This window comes from Saccopteryx leptura, chromosome 2, assembly GCF_036850995.1.
Source record: "Saccopteryx leptura isolate mSacLep1 chromosome 2, mSacLep1_pri_phased_curated, whole genome shotgun sequence".
Lineage (NCBI taxonomy): Eukaryota > Metazoa > Chordata > Mammalia > Chiroptera > Emballonuridae > Saccopteryx > Saccopteryx leptura.
This window is the reverse complement of record NC_089504.1, coordinates 325,184,011-325,200,989: the sequence shown is the minus strand read 5'-3', so window position 1 is coordinate 325,200,989 and position 16,979 is coordinate 325,184,011. Positions and strand designations below refer to the sequence as shown.

The 16,979-nt window shown below is 37.1% G+C and overlaps 1 protein-coding gene and 1 pseudogene across 4 annotated transcripts in view; both read right to left on the bottom strand.

The window, feature by feature from the left end:
- USP32 (ubiquitin specific peptidase 32) overlaps positions 1-16,979 on the bottom strand; it is a 178,963-nt gene that overhangs the window by 82,004 nt on the left and 79,980 nt on the right. For all 4 annotated transcript variants that reach the window (XM_066363173.1, XM_066363174.1, XM_066363175.1 and 1 more), the window contains exons 10-11: positions 11,850-11,933; positions 3,719-3,780 (exon numbers count right to left, since the gene is read on the bottom strand). In XM_066363173.1, coding sequence (XP_066219270.1) covers positions 3,719-3,780; positions 11,850-11,933 — 146 coding nt within the window. The remainder of the gene's footprint in view (positions 1-3,718; positions 3,781-11,849; positions 11,934-16,979) is intronic.
- Positions 12,706-13,970, bottom strand: LOC136394081 (voltage-dependent anion-selective channel protein 3-like; annotated as a pseudogene).

Here is a 16,979-nt window from a genome sequence, read left to right as displayed (position 1 = left end):
TTATATATATTTTAAGGCTTTATAAACCCTCCCTACACTCATAAACCTTTGCCAAACTCTTTATAAACACTTCCTATGCTGTTAAACACTTTCTACACTTTTTTTTCTTTTTTGTTGACAGAGATAGAGAGAGAGTCAGAGAGAGGGACAGATAGAGAGGAAGGAAGAGAGATGAGAAGCATCAGTTCTTTGTTGTGGCACCTTAGTTGTTCATTGATTGCTTTCTCATATGTGCCTTGACCTGTGGGCTACAGCAGAATAAGTGACCCCTTGCTCGAGCCAGTGACCTTGGGCTCAAGCTGGTGAGTCTTGCTCAAACCAGATGAGCCGTGCTCCAGCTGGTGACCTTGGGGTCTTGAACCTGGGTCCTCCGCATCCTATTCCGATGTTCTATCCACTGCACCACCACCTGGTCAGGCCACTTTCTACACTCTTAAATATACGTAATTTTAAAAACATATAATATTCTATATGGGCACTCACCAGTGAATATACTACAACTTGAATATTTTTTATATTGCTTTCAACTTTTTAGACTAGAAAATGCTTATTTTACTGCAAAAATAAATAATATAAGGTCTACCGGAAAGTTCTGTCCGTTTCTATCACAAGTTTCGACATGTAAGCACATGTTTATTTGGAGCATGTGTGCCTCTCTCTTTTTATCACTTAATGTATACATACTGACGTAGCAAATTAACTAAAACAAAGTTGATTCACGTTAGTCTTATGTGTGAAGCGATAGTGCACCCATGGCTACTGATAAAGTTCACTTATGTCACTGTAATTTTTACGAATTTCAACAAGGAAGAAATGCTACAGAAGCATGTCTGTCGCATCCACCATATTCCCCAGACTTAGCACCCTCCGACTATCACTTGTTTTTGTCCTTACAAAATTTTTTGAAAGGCAAAAAATTCAAAAATGAAGAAGATATCAAACAAGCACTGGTTCAATTTTTCGCATGAAAAGATAAAATATTTTTCAAAAATGGGATATACAAATTGCCTTCACACTGGCAAGAAATCATTAATAATAATGGCAATTATATTTTTTAATAAAGTTTATTGATGGTAAGAAAAAATTGTATTTTGTTTTATTCCAAAAAAGGACAGAACTTTCCGGTAGACCTTATATATAAAAATACCTATATACAGTGGTACCTTGAGATACGAATAGACCAACATACAAATTTTTTAAGATACGAGCTGCGACAGAAGAGCCCATCTGCTTCTCCATCCCTCCCCCTCTCCTTTCTCTCTATCTCTTTCTTCCCTTGCTGCAGCCAAGGCTCCAATGAAGCAAAGTTATCCAGGGTGCTGAGAATGGCTCCATGGCCTCTGCCTCAGGTGCTAGAATGGCTCCAGTTGCAACGGAGCAATTCCCCAGATGGGCAGGAGTCTGTTTCTCTGCCTCCCCTCTTCTCACTTCAAAAAAATACAAAAACTAAAATAAAATAAAAAAATAACCACTTAGAAAATCTATTTTTTTAAAGAGTTGGAAATACACGTGCCACGTCAAATAATCTGAATCTCAATTGTTACTGCCTATGTAAACCTGTTCTCAGGTATTCCAAACAACTCTGTTTCAGTAAACTCTTTTTATCAAGTAGCCCAAAGCCAGGAGAAACTACTGAAAAATGTCACTACAACTTTAAGAAAAAGTGAGTGACAAGTTATATATTGAGAGATTATTCTAAAACAAGTTTAGTGGAGATTCAGTTCTGTTTCTGAAACTTTCTTATATATTAACATTATATAATGGTAATACTAACACAGTGAAAGATACTCAAGGTATTAAAACTTAAGGTATAAATATAAAAATGTGCAAGTCTATCAACTTAGATATTTTACCTCAAATTATTCTGCCTATGTAGATCCCTAACCAAAGGCGTACAGACTTTATTACTAAATTGTCCCAATGCTTGTATTAAAGAAAAATAGAGATATAAATAGGGGAGGAATAGAAAATTTTTTTTAATTCCATCAGAGGCATACACATATGTGGGTATGTGAATATAAAAAGTATTGATACTACATTATCAATAAAATGAAAAGGCAACCTATTAAATGGGAGAAATATTGCAAACCACGTATCTGACAAGGGGTTGATATCCAAAATGTACAAGGAACTCAGATAAATCAAGACCAAACAAACAAAAAAATCCAATTAAAAATTGGGCAAAGGACATTTTCAGGGACATACAAATAGCAAACAGGAACATGAAAAGGTGTACAACATCACTCATCAGCAGGGAAATACAAATCAAAACCACAAAAGACTAGCACCTCATACCTGTTAGGATGGCTATTACCAAAAAGACAAAAGATAACATTCTGGTAGGGATGTGAGAAAAGGGAACATTGTACACTGTCAATTGGAATGTAAACTGATCTAGCCACTATAGAAAATAATATTAAGGTTCTCAAGAAGATTAAAAATAGAACTACAATATGATCCAGCAATCCCACTTCTAGGTATATATCCAAATAAAACAAAACATTATCTTGAAAAGATAGCTATACTCCCATGTTTACTGCAGCATTATTTATAATACCAAAGGTATGGAAACCACCTAAGTGTTCAACAACAAATTAACAGATAAAGAAAATGTCACACACATACACACACACACACACACAGGAATGTTATTCATTCTTTTTTAAAAAAGTAAATTCTGTCATCTATAAAATAGATGAAGCTGGAGGGTATTATGCTAAGTGAAATAAGCCAGATACATAAGACTAAATAGGACTCAGTACCATTTTATGTGTAAAATCTTAAAAAAGCTGAGGGGAAGGGGGGCAAACTCAGAAACAGAGTGAAAAAGTAGTTGCTGGGGGCTGGAAGGAATAAAAAGAGGTTGGTAAAGGGTACAAACTTACATTATAAGATGGATAAAGTCTGTGGATCTAATGTGTAATATGGTGACTATAATAAATAACACTTATGCAACTCAAAGTTGCTAAGAGAGAACTTAACTATTCTCATCCAGAAAAAGAAAAGGTAAAGATAGTAATGGAAGTGTTAATTAACTCAATGGGAGGGGAGGAAATCCCTTCATAATAGTAAACATTTATAAAATCATCATATTGTACACTTTATTTCTCTTTATTATTAGTGATTTCTTGATTGATTTATTTTAGAGACAGAGAGAAAGAGACGGAAACACCGATCTATTCCTGTAAGTGTCCTGACTGGGGATTGAACCTGCAACCTTGGCACATTGGTATGATGCTGTACCCAACAGAGCTGTCCCACCAGGACTATATTGTACTCTTTCAATATCTTATAATTTAGTTGTCAATAATATCGCAATTAATAAAAAATGTCAGCAGCAATTATCTAAATAAAGAGAAAATGGGCATTTTTGCTTAGGTCTATTTTCTAATCTTTCTGCAACAAATGTGAACTATTTTGTAGTAAGGAAAAATTACTACCTTTTTGTGTTATGAAGTATCTTTTTTATTTCAAAAAATTAAATTTAGTATTCAGTGCCATTTTAATGTGAAATGGAATTTGATTTCTAAATAAATCCAATCCCTCAATTAGAAAATTACTTAAAAATATTTCAATATGTAACTGTTTTGGAGAAACATGGTGTTACTGTAATAATTACATTAAATGGAACACGTTGTTCCTTAGTAACGATATATTTCACTTGTTAGCAAATTCAACTATACAATGAAAAATACACAGACTGAAACTACAAACTTACCTAATAATTTGTCCTTCCTCTTCTGGAGTAGCTGGTCTTAACCCCAGAACTATATGACATACCTAAAGAAAAAAGTGGTAAATTAAACTTCATTGACTGGTGCCAATGACCGATAGTATTTTTCACATTATTTGCAGAGCTTTCAATTGATGAATTATCAGTGAGTCACCTGAGTAAATTTGAACTTTAAATATCAGCTTTTTTTTTCTTTTAAGCAAACCATTTCAGTGAAGGCCAACTCCCAAGTCTGTATGTGAGATGGAGGTAGAGGGGGGTAGAGGAAGGGGAATGGAGGAAAAGAGGGAGGGCAAAGAGGGGCAGAAGACGATGGATGAAAGAAAAAGAAGAAATAATTTTTCAGAATATTTCATTAATACTATGTATTTTAATATATCTCACACAGAGAATATTTTGTTTCCTAAAATCTCAAGACTATATCATGGCCCTTAGAGAAGGTGGTCAAGGGGAGATGAAAAGTATATGAGATGAAATATAAGGAGGAAGGGGTTAATTTGAACAGCTCTAAGAGAAAAATTATTGTCCCGAATGCTTCTTAAAGGCTCATTTCCTCATCTGTTTTATTTGCCTTCTCCACATATCATCACAAAAGATGTGATTTTTTTCAACAATTTATCATTGAAAAAAAATTTTGTGTATGTGACAGGGACAGAGAGAGGGATAGGGACAGACAAGCAGAAAGGGAGAGAGATGATAAGCATCAATTCTTTGTTGCTGCACCTTAGTTGTTCATTGATTGCTTTCTCATATGTGCCTTGAGTAGGGGGCTCCAGCAGAGTAAGTGATCCCTTGCTCAAGCCAGCGACCTTGGGCTCCAGCTGGTGAGCCTTGTGCAAACCAGATGAGCCCGTGCTCAAGATGGCAATCTTGGGGTTTCGAACCTGGGTCTTCCACTTCCCAGTCCAATGCTCTATCCACTGTACCACTGCCTGGTCAGGCAAGTTAAATATTGTTTTACAATTCTGTTTACTTTTAGGTAACATTTATATTATAATAAAATATACAAATTAGGTTTTTGGGATTCATCCATGCTCTTTTTTATTGCTGAGTATCCCATTGTTTAAATATACCACCATTTGTTTTACCCATTCTCATATTGGAAAATAAAATTAAAAGACTAAAGAAGTCATTGAACCGTACACTTAGGATTTGTTCACTTTTCAGTGTGTATTTTCCATTTTTTAAAAGTTTACTTTCTAAACACAGTATTGAAAGTATTAAGGTGATAATTCATTGTGGTTTTAATTTAAATTTCTCTGATATTTAATGACATTAGCATCTTTTCATATGTCTACTGGCAATTTGAATGTCCTCCTTTGAGAAGTGTCTATACAGGTCCTTTGCCCATTTTTTAATAGATTTTTTTCTTGGCAGAGGCGGATTTAACAGCGGGCACACCAGGCGCGCACACTGGGCCTCAACTTCCCAAGGGCCCCCAAAATTCCCAACTTTACACATTTTTCTGATGACACCAAGTTTGTTTTCATATGTGCAATTTTAACATTAGTAGTACACAATATTTTTTATTTATTTTAAAATATGGTTAAAATGTATTTTTATTTTCCCTCTTTTTTTTTTAAGGGGCCCAATATTTTCTTCTGCGCCTGGGGCCTCAACTGACCTTAATCTGCCTCTGTTTCTTGGTGTTGTATGAGTTCTGTATAAATTTTGGATATTAATTGTTGATTGATATATCAATGGCAAATTATTTCCTGCCATTCAGTAGGTTATCTTTTCATTTTGTTGGTTTCCTTTGCTGTGCAAAAACTTCTTAGTTTGATGTAGTCCCATTTGCTTATATTTTCTTTTATATCCTTTGCCCAAAGAGATATCAGAAAAAGATAGTGCTAAGAGAAATGTCAGAGTTTACTACCTGTTTCCTTTTAGCACTTTTTTGGTTTGAGTCTAATATTTAAGTATTTAATCCATTTTGAGTTTATTCTTGCAAGTGGTGTAAGAAAGTGATCTAATTTCATTTTTTTGCATCTGTCCAATTTCAACATTTTTTACTGAATTGACTGTCTTTACTTCATTGTATGTTCTTGCTTCTTTTGTCATATACGTGGGTTTATTTCTGGGCCCTGTATTCTGTTCCATTAATCTATGTGTCTGTTTTTATATCAGCACCATTATTTAGGTTACTATGGTCTTATCGTATAGTTTGTTATCAGGTAGTGTGTTACCTCCAACTTTGTACTTTTGTAAGACTTCTGTAACTATTTGAGGTCTTTTGTGGTTCCATATAAATTTTTGAATTATTTGTTCCAGTTCTCTGAAAAACACCAATAGTATTTTGATAGGGACTGCACTGAAGCGATAGATTGCTTTAGGTAGTTATGAACACTTTAATGTTATTATTTCCTATCCATGAGCAAAGTATATGCTTCTGCTTACTTATATCTTTTTCAATTTCTTCAATGTCTTATAATTTTCCCAGTACAGGTCTTTTAACTTCTTGGTTAAATTTACTCAAATGTATTTTATTTTGTTGGTGCAACTGTAAACAGGAATTGTTTTCATAATTTCTCTTTCTGGTAGTTCATTATTGGTGTATTAAAATGCAGTCAATTTTTAAATATTTTGTATCCTGCTACTCTGCTGAATTCATTTATCAGTTCTAATTGTTTTTTGGTGGAATCTTTTGCATTCTCTCTCTATATTGTAATATCATGCCATCTGCATATAATGAGTTTTACTTCTTCCTTTCCAATTTGGATGACTTTAATTTCTTCCTGTCCTATTGCTGTGGCTATGTATTCCCATATTATGGGGAATAAGAGTGGTGAAAGTGGACATCCTGTCTTGTTGCTGATCTTAAGGGAAATGTTTTTAGTTTTTCCCCATTGAGTATGATGTTAGCTATGGGTTTGTCATACATGGCCTTTATTATGTGGAGGTATGTTCCCTATATTCCCATATTAGAGTGTTTTTTTTTTATCATAAATGGGTGCTGGCTTTAGTAAAATCATCTAGATATGTCATATAGTTTTATTCTTCATTTTGTTTATGTGGAGTATCACAATTGATTTGTGGGTATTTAACCAGCCTGGCATCCCACATGATCATGGTATATCTTTTTTTTTTTACAGAGACAGAGAGAGAGTCAGAGAAACGGATAGACAGGGACAGACAGACAGGAACGAAGAGATGAGAAGCATCAATCATTAGTTTTTCATTGGGCATTGCAACACCTTAATTGTTCATTGATTGCCTTCTCATACATGCCTTGACCACGGGCCTTCAGCAGACTGAGTAACTCCTTGCTCGAGCCAGTGACCTTGCGCTCAAGCTGGTGAGCTTTTGCTCAAACCAGATGAGCCCGTGCTCAAGTTGGTGACCTCGGAGTCTTGAACCTGGGTCTTCTGCATCCCAGTCTGACACTCTATCCACTGTGCCACCGCCTGGTCAGGCTATGATCTTTTTAATGTATTGCTGAATTCAGTTTTCTAATATTTTGTTGAGGATTTTGGTAACATGGGCCTTGTAAAAGGAGCGAAGGTCTTCTTTCCTCTTGAGTTTTTTGGAATAGTTAAGAAGGACAGGTGTTAAATTTTCTTTGAATGTTTCATAAAATTCTCCTTTGAGGCCATCTGGTCCAGGACTTTTTTTTTTTTTTTAATTTTTCTGAAGTGAGGGAGGCAGAGAGACAGACTCCCACATGTGTCCGACCGGGATCCACCCAGCACGCCCACTAGAGGCAATGCTCTGCCCATCTGGGGTATTGCTCAGTTGTGGCCAGAGCCATTCTAGCACCTAAGACCGGAGCCAGTCTAGTGCCTGAGGTGGAGGCCATGGAACCATCTTCAGCCCCCGGGCCAACTTTGCTCCATTGGAGCCTTGGCTGCCAGAGGGGAAGAGAGAGACAGAGAGAAAAGAGAGGGGGAAGGGTAGAGAAGCAGACGGGCACTTCTCCTGTGTGCCCTAGCCAGGAATCAAACCTGGGACTTTCACAAGCTGGGCCGATGCTCTACTGCTAAGCCAACCGGCCAGGGTAGGACTTTTGTTTTTTACAGTTGAATGACTTTTCACCAAGTAAACACACATATGTAAGCTTTACCCAGTCCAGAAATACACTGCTACATCTGCCAAAGCTCCACTTTGGGTTCCTCCCCAGATACTACTGCACCTCTTTGATACAAATGAGCTATCCTGAATTCTATAACCATGAACTGCTTTGTCTGCTTTTCAATTTTTTGCTCCAGTGTTTGCAACTCAACATTATGTAAGATTCATGCATGCTACTGAATATAGCATTAGTGTATTTATTTTCATTGTTGTGAAGTAGACCGTTGCATGTATGTGCCACAACTTATTTATGTATTTATGATTATTAATTTTATCAAGTGAGAGGTAGGGAGGTGGAGACATAGACTCCTGCATGAGCCTGACCAGAATCTACCCAGGAACCACGTTTGGGGATGATGTTCTGCCCATCTGGGGCCACAGCTCTGCTGCTTGGCAACTGAGTTATTTTAGCACCTGATACAAGGCTATGGAGCAGGGGTTGGGAACCTATGACTCGCGAGCCAGGTGTGGCTCTTTTGATGGCTGCATCTGGCTCACAGACAAATCTTTAATAAAAAAAATGTTAAAAATATAAAACATTCTCATGTATTACAATCCATTCATTTCCTACCACTCATGTTCATAGTTGCGGGTGGCTGGAGCCAATCACAGCTGTCCTCTGGGACATTACCAAATTTTTATTGGATAATGCATAACATACACAGGTTGTTGTATGGCTCTCATGGAATTACATTTTAAAATATGTGGCGTTCATGGCTCTCTCAGCCAAAAACATTCCCGACCCCTCTATGGAGCCATCCTCAGCACTTGAGTTCAACTTGCTCATTCAAGCCATGGCTGCAGGAGAGGAAGAGAGAGGAGGAGGCAGAGTGGAGAAGCAGATGGCTGCTTATCCTATGTGCCCTGACTGGGAATCAAACCTGGAATTTCCACATGCCAGGCTGATGCTCTTCTGCTGAACCAACCGGCCAGGGCCTGTATTTATTATTATTGATAGATAATTTAGTAGTTTCTTTGTTTTTGATTATAACAAATAGTGATTATAAGAACTTACTTTTATCTCTTTTGGTGCTAAGATATGTAAGTTTCTGTAGGGCACACAGGGGATAGACTTGTTTTGGTCATATGGTATGCATATGTTCAACTTTTATAAACTCTGCCAAACAATCTCCAAAGTATTTTTAACAATTTATATTCCCATTGGCAATGTGTGAGAGTTATAGTTACTTGCTATCCTCACCAATACTTCTTATCACTTAAAAAACTAATGATTCTGTAGGATGTCGGTAGGTATTACAAATGGGGGGTTTTTTGTTGTTGTTTTTTTTCTGAAGCTGGAAATGGGGAGAGACAGTCAGACAGACTCCCACATGCGCCCGACCGGGATCCACCCGGCATGCCCACCAGGGAGCGATGCTCTGCCCATCCGGGGCGTCACTCTGTTGCAACCAGAGCCACTCTAGCGCCTGAGGCAGAGGCCATAGAGCCATCCCCAGCGCCCAGGCCATCTTTGCTCCAATGGAGTCTCGGCTGCGGGAGGGGAAGAGAGAGACAGAGAGGAAGGAGAGGGGGAGGGGTGGAGAAGCAGATGGGCGCTTCTCCTGTGTGCCCTGGCTGGGAATCGAACCCGGGACTTCTGCACGCCAGGTCGATGCTCTACCACTGAGCCAACTGGCCAGGGCCACAAATGGGGGTTTAATACGTATTTCCACAAAAACTAAAGAGGTTAGCCCCTTTTGATAATACTTATTAGCTATTTGTATATATTTCTCTTTTGTGAAGCACCTATTCAAATTTTTTGCCAATTTTTATATTGAGGTTCTGCTTTTTTCTAATACCACTTATTCAAAAGACCACTCCTCCCCATCAGCAATGCAATGTCTTCTTTGTTATAAAAATAAGTGATCACATATATGGAGGTCTGTTTAAGAACTCTCAATATTGTTCCATTGGTCTATTTGTCTAACTTTATGCAGATATCACACTGTCTCAGTACTATCGTTTCATAGTAATTCCTAGATAATCAAAGTCCTCTAAGTATTCTCTAAAGTATCTTGGCTATTTTTGGCTGTTTCCACTTCTCTATGTATTTGAAATCAGCTTGTCAAGTTCCATAAGAACAACAATAAATTTTGGGGGAATTGCAATTATGAGTGTACCAAATTTATAAAGCTATATAAGGGAAATTGACATCTTTAAAATATTGAGCTGTCCAATTCCTAAATATGGATAATCTTCCTCTGTATTGGTTTTTATTGCTGCTATAATTAATTACCACAAACTAAGCAGCTTAAAACAAATTTATTATCTTATAGTTCTGTAGGTCAAAAATCAGACACAGGTCTCACTAGACTAAAAACCAAGATGTCAGCAGGGCTGTATTCCTTTTTAGAGGTCAAAAGAATAATACATTTATTTCCTTGTCTTTTCCAGCTTCAAGAATTCACCATATTCCTTTACTTTTGGCCCCTTCCTCTATCTTTAAATCCAGCAATTTAGCATCTTGCTAACCCTTCTAATCTGATACATCTGCAACGTTCCTTTTGCCATATAACATAACATATTCACAGGTGCCAAGGATTAGGGCATGGCTGTTAGGAAGTGGGGGGGCACTATTTTCCCTACCGCACTCTTTAAAATGATACTTTTTGATAAAGTTTGAGATAAAAGCTTGATAGTATTGATCATGCTTCCTCTGCTAATATTTTAACAGAGCATTGAGTTTATAAAATAGATTGAAAGAGATATTATCACAGGAATGATTTTCTAGTTCTACTGATAATCCTATACTATACTCAGCCAAGAGGAGGATTTTGGCAAATAAAATAATATCACAATTCAAGCTTTTATCACTAAATTTACCATCTAACCCTACTAATTTTAAGACAAAAGAAAATAAAAGTTAGCATAACAGCCTGTTGACTCATATATTAAGTGAACATAGAATTTTAAAAACAGCTGATTTTGACTTATACTTTCAACTTATGATGTTTATACTGGGACGAATCTCATTGTAAGTCAAGGAGCAACTGTAATTATGAGATAAAGCAGTTGAATATATTACTTTAAATGAGATAAAAACAGTTGATCAATTTTCATGTTTCTAGTAGTCAAATTATTTTGTCCATATTTATATTTTATAAAGCCAACAACCTATATTCTTGCTAAAAATTAAAAATAACAGTGGAACAACTAATTGGTTTAATTGGATACCATAGGCTTATCAGATTCTGTATGTTTTAGATATATAATATTTAGTCATTAACTGTCAGGAAGAGTCCTATTCTATTTAGTCCAACACAGCCATTTCACACAGATAAGCTTTTCTTTATTTACAGTGGAAGATCATGATAGATATAAAGATAAGAAACCTTTCTGACCTTCACAGGAGTACCTTCACATGGAAAGAAAAATAAATTAGGAGAATCTAAAAATCACTATTACATGAACTTAACTGTATTATGAACTATGAAAAATGGGAAATCATAATTTTCAAATATTAGAGCAAGAAAACTACCTTAATAAATAAATAGTTAAAATCTAGCAAGCTCCATGACTTATTGTTCACTCCTGGCAGATTTTCTTCCCTTCTTTTCCCTCAATCTTTCTTGGACCTTCCAAAGTATTAAAAAAAAATAACAACCTTGCAACTAAGATAATCTCCTAACTAAAGAGACCGTATATATTTTTTAAATTATAGCTGCCTACTTATGATCCATCTCGCTGTTTACACTGTCTTACTCATTAGGAAGGGCCTTTAAAAATGACAGAAGTAAATAAAAAGCAAATTATGATGACTTTTACAATTAAAATTATTCTCTATGTCTACCGGCTTCTCAATTATGACTTATGTAAGATAAACAGTCATCTATATTCTGCTTTCCTATCTCCCACATCATGATTTTGAGAGGCTTCAATAGTCACTCATGCTCTCTTACCATCTTTCAAATAGTGCACAGGATAATGTACTTCTTCTATTTATCATATCTGGTTTGGCAGCCCGGTTATACTAACTACTAAATAATGGAAAAGACATGGAATTACTGCTACTACTACCCTTTGTACCGGTCGTTTACCTTAAACGTACCTGGAAAAGGAGATTCAAAAATTCATTGGCAAGAACATTTTTCACACTCCAGATCTGATAGTCTTCTAGAGTAAGATGGCCCATCTGAAAGAAAAACAATATTAAAAAAGATACCATGCTTTGAATGTCCTCATTTTTAAAGCATTTGAATAAAATCTGGTTTATTATATTAACCTTATATGTCACTTGTCTGAAAACAAACCACTATTTAAAGTAGATTTTATATGTTCATCTGACACATAGGCCAACTAGAATTAAGTTCAAAAGTAACAAAACTCTGTTGAAGCAGTCAATGGTAATAAGGACAATTTATCATCAATATCTTCCTTCAACAAGACCTGGAAAATAACTTACAATATCTTCTACTTTAAGGGTTACCTGTGGAAAGCCGCAAAAGGCTCTGCGTAGGGAAATGGAATATTCATACTTTCTTTAATGTGATGTGTTTATTTTACTCTAATGCAAAACCCAAGATTTCACTATACCACAGAGACCAATATATTAATAAAAGGTCATAAAAAAGTGGTGTAGGACATGAACATAGTGTACAAATTGGAGGATCAGGTTACTTTCTTTATAACCTGACACTACATTATCACTGAGGAACACATTTAAAACAATACTGTGGAACTGTACTGAAATGTGGCATAAACATGACAACTTCCAGGCATGCCTTTATGCACCTCCCTGAGGATAGACTTGCAATCTCTAGACTTTAGTGTGGAGAGGATAATTCTTTGGAAGAATAAAAAGTTCAAACTTTTGAAATTTCAGAGAAGGATTTTAAGGCCAAAACATAGTGGGTTCATTTCTTTTCACCGCCAGGGAGAAATCTGATGCCTTATTCAAAACCTCATTAAACTTCTAGTTTAAATCCCAACCTGTGACCTCCTATAACCTCCTGCATTGAAGTCCTTCCTATTATTAAAGCTGAGAGGGTCAGTTTGACTCCTGGTGGAAGAGTCTTGAGTATAACACAGTCCTATCAGGCTGGTATTATTTACTTTAACAGATAAATTCTACAATGCAACTTGTAGTTAGCAGCACTGCCAAAATGGTATTGTTACTGCCTACTGTCTAAGCAAGGTTTATTGCTTTTTCAATCTTCTCATTAACCTTCTGGTAGATAAACCCTCCAAATTCAGTGTCATCATTCACAAGAGTATGTAGCTGAAAGACTGCAGCTTTGTAACCCAGGGTGAAATTATTCTGTGATAGTTTGGATTTGGCTATGTAAAAACTCAACTGATAGCCTGACCAGGCGGTGGCACAGGGGATAGAGCGTCAGACTGGGATGCAGAGGACCCAGGTTCGAGACCCCAAGTTCACCAGCTTGAGCATGGGCTCATCTGATTTAAGCAAGGCTCACCAGCTTGGACCCAAGGTCGCTGGCTCCAGCAAGGGGTTGCTCGGTCTGCTGAAGGCCCGCGGTCAAGGCACATGTGAGAAAGCAATCAATGAACAACTAAGGTGTTGCAACACGCAATGAAAAACTAATGATTGATGTGATGCTTCTCATCTCTCTCCGTTCCTGTCTGTCTGTCCCTGTCTATCCCTCTCTCTGACTCATGCTCTGTCTCTGTAAAAAAAACAACAACAAAAACTCCCCCAAAAAACTCAACTGATAGCCAGCAAGCCAACCTTCAAAGGCTAACATAGCCCAGCTATAGAGGGTTGGGCCAGAATAATATAAATCAACATTACTGCCAAGAATGAAACAATCCCATTTATAGGAGGCCTTCAATTTCCCACTCTTCTTTCCTGTGTTCAGTATAAATATGGTACAGGAGTCAGTTTGAACCCTACATCCAACTTACTCTCCAAAGAGATTTCTGTTCCAAAAGAATTCTCTGTGTTCCATTTTTGGGTGAACGTTAAGTCCACAGTTAAAAACACTGTATTTGGTCTCTAGGTTGCTTGATACTTCCCCTGTATCAATATAAGCATGACCAAAAGTAGAAAATTCCACTCTACTACATGATTTGGTTCTTAGATCTATTGTAACTATGCCAAACCCATTTACTTGACTATGCTAAACCCATTTACTTGTTGAAGACATGCATGGCAGCCTTTCCTAGGTAACAGTAATTTGGTATGTTACACATATCTCCACCCAGAGAGCAGGTCTCCACTCCAACAAGGAAATGCTTAAGATCTTCTTCAGCCAATGCTGTCTATGCCTGTTCAGCCTCACTACCTGTGCAGCATTTGTATGCCTGACTCCCCTACCACACCATGTAGGCACCTTGGTGTCATACCTAGGATATGTGCCATGGAGCTATGTGTACATAGAGAGGAACAGCTAGGGTGAACTAACACTACCTAATGTCTGGCTCTGTGTGCACATGTCAGCAGTTGGGCCCAGCACGAAGGTAGCCAGGACAGAGGTTGACTAATGTGAGGCCTATCCACTAATTTTGAAAACAAAAAGCAGACTCTCCAAATTACGCCCTTTCATCCTAAAAATAGTCTAAACCTTTCTTAGAGACATTTAGCAATATTATCAGACTTCTTAGAGTTTTAATATCTATTCCAAAATACAGTTTAATATTATGTTTTTATAAGCTGGATACATTAACATTTTTATGTTGCCAAAGAGCACCAAAAATTATATATACATACAGAAGACAATATATACTTTTTCCTGTCAGAAAAAAATATAACCAAATATTTCTTACTTCATATATTCAACAATAACCTAATAATACTAGATGAATAATGTTTTTAGCTTTTATTAATGATATTGGCATATTCTCTTTTCACTATATAGTAACCATATATAATAAGGAAAGATTTTAAAGCACTATGATTATAATTGTTGGCTTTCAGCATACAAATTCTATTAAGTATACTAATACTAATCTAAAGGTACAAAATAATGGGTAATATTGGCACAATCTAGTCACAAGTGAATATGGTAAATAGCCCTGGTTAAAGGTCCAAGTTCTATTCTAAACTGTTAACTGGTTATTTATCATGGTTATATGTAAATGAAGGAACTAAATTATCTTTTTAATGTTCACAGCAGAGCAAGAAGTAGCCACGCCATCTTACATAAAAATAGAAATAATCCCCACACATTTATTAAACACTCAGAAAAAAGGTATTCGAACTTTTATGTCTATATAAGACATTTTCTAATAAAATTTCCCACATTTCTTTTCTCCTACATTCCAAGTAGAAGTAGATACCATAGTTATGGCAAAGAGAGGTGAATGAGGCAGAAGGATGCCTGAAATACAAAAGCTCAAGCCCTGTAAAATTCATTATTTTTTTTTATTTTTATTTTTTTTATTTTTTTATTTTTATTTTTTTATTTTACAGAGACAGGGAGTGAGTCAGAGAGAGGGATAGACAGGGACAGACAGACAGGAATGGAGAGAGATGAGAAGCATCAATCATTAGTTTTCCATTGCACGTTGCAACACCTTAGTTGTTCATTGATTGCTTTCTCATATGTGCCTTGACCGTGGGCCTTCAGCAGACCAAGTAACCCCTTGCTGGAGCCAGTGACCTTGGTTGGGTTCAAGCTGGTGAGCTTTTGCTCAAACCAGATGAGCCTGCACTCAAGCTCGCGACCTCGGGGTCTCGAACCTGGGTCCTCTGCATCCCAGTCCGACGCTCTATCCACTGCGCCACCGCCTGGTCAGGCAAAAATTCATTATTTTTTTAGATTATATTTATTCATTTTAGAAAGGAGAGAGAGAGAAAGAAAGTGAGAGAAGGGGATAGGAGCAGGAAGCATCAACTCCCATATATGCCTTGACCCGAAAAGCCAAGGGCTTTGAACTGGCGACCTCACCATTCCAGGTCAATGCTTTATCCACTGCGCCATCATAGGTCAGGCTAAAATTCATTTATATTGTTTCTATTTAGCATCAGTTAATAAGGTTATGATGATTCCTTCTGGATTTTGCTAATTTTTTCTAAACCTTTGTAACCAATCTGTTACTTGGTACATGTCAATGTTTGACAGGAAAGATTCAAATTAACTCAAATATGCCTAACAATATGTAAATTATTTTTAATTTCATAGGGGCACACAGAAATCACAGGAATGCAAGACATAGGAGTGAACCTATTATAATAGAATTACTAATAAATGTTGTCAAATTAAAAAATTCAAGGACTTATTCTTTGTAAAATACATGCTTATTCTAGCCCATATTAAAGAACTCAGGAGAACTTACCATTACTAATTTCAAAAAACTCTTAGGATTATATGTATTACCCAGATTAATATAAAAAATTAGCCTGTCCAGGCGGTGGCGCAGTGGATAGAGCATCGGACTGGGATGTGGAGGACCCAGGTTCGAGACCCCAAGGTCGCCAGCTTGAGCGCAGGTTCATCTGGATTGAGCAAGGTTCACCAGCTTGAGTCCAAGGTCGCTGGCTCGAGCAAGGAGTCACTCGGTGTGCAGTAGCCCCCCGGTCAAGGCACATATGAGAAATCAATCAATGAACATCTAAGGAGCCACAACAAAGAATTGATGTTTCTCATCTCTCTCTCTTCCTATCTGTCTGTCCCTATCTGTCCCTCTCTCTGACTCTGTCTCTGTCACACACAAAAAAAATAATTAATTTCCTTTATCCCAGATATCTTTATGTCCTTCCCAGGTAATCCACCCATGCCTAAAAATCATTATTCTCCTCCTTTATTTTTATATTTTTAACAGGGACAGAGAGAGAGAGTCAGAGAGAGGGATAGACACGGACAGACAGACAGGAACGGAGAGAGATGAGAAGCATCAATCATCAGTTTTTCGTGGTGACACCTCAGTTGTTTATTGATTGCTTTCTCATATGTGCCTTGACCGCAGGCCTTCAGCAGACCAGTAACCCCTTGCTCGAGCCAGCGACCTTGGGTCCAAGATGGTGAGCTTTTGCTCAAACCAGATGAGTCTGCGCTCAAGCTGGCGACCTCGGTGTCTCGAACCCGGTCCTTCCGCATCCCAGTCCGACGTTTTATCCACTGCACCACCGCCTGGTCAGGCCAAAAATCATTATTCTAATGCCTATTATCATTCATTAGTTTTGCCTCTGTTACTGAATTTCAAATAAATGGAATCATACAGTATATATATTCTTTTTTGGGTGACTTCTGTTCAATGTAAGATTAGCTTTACCATA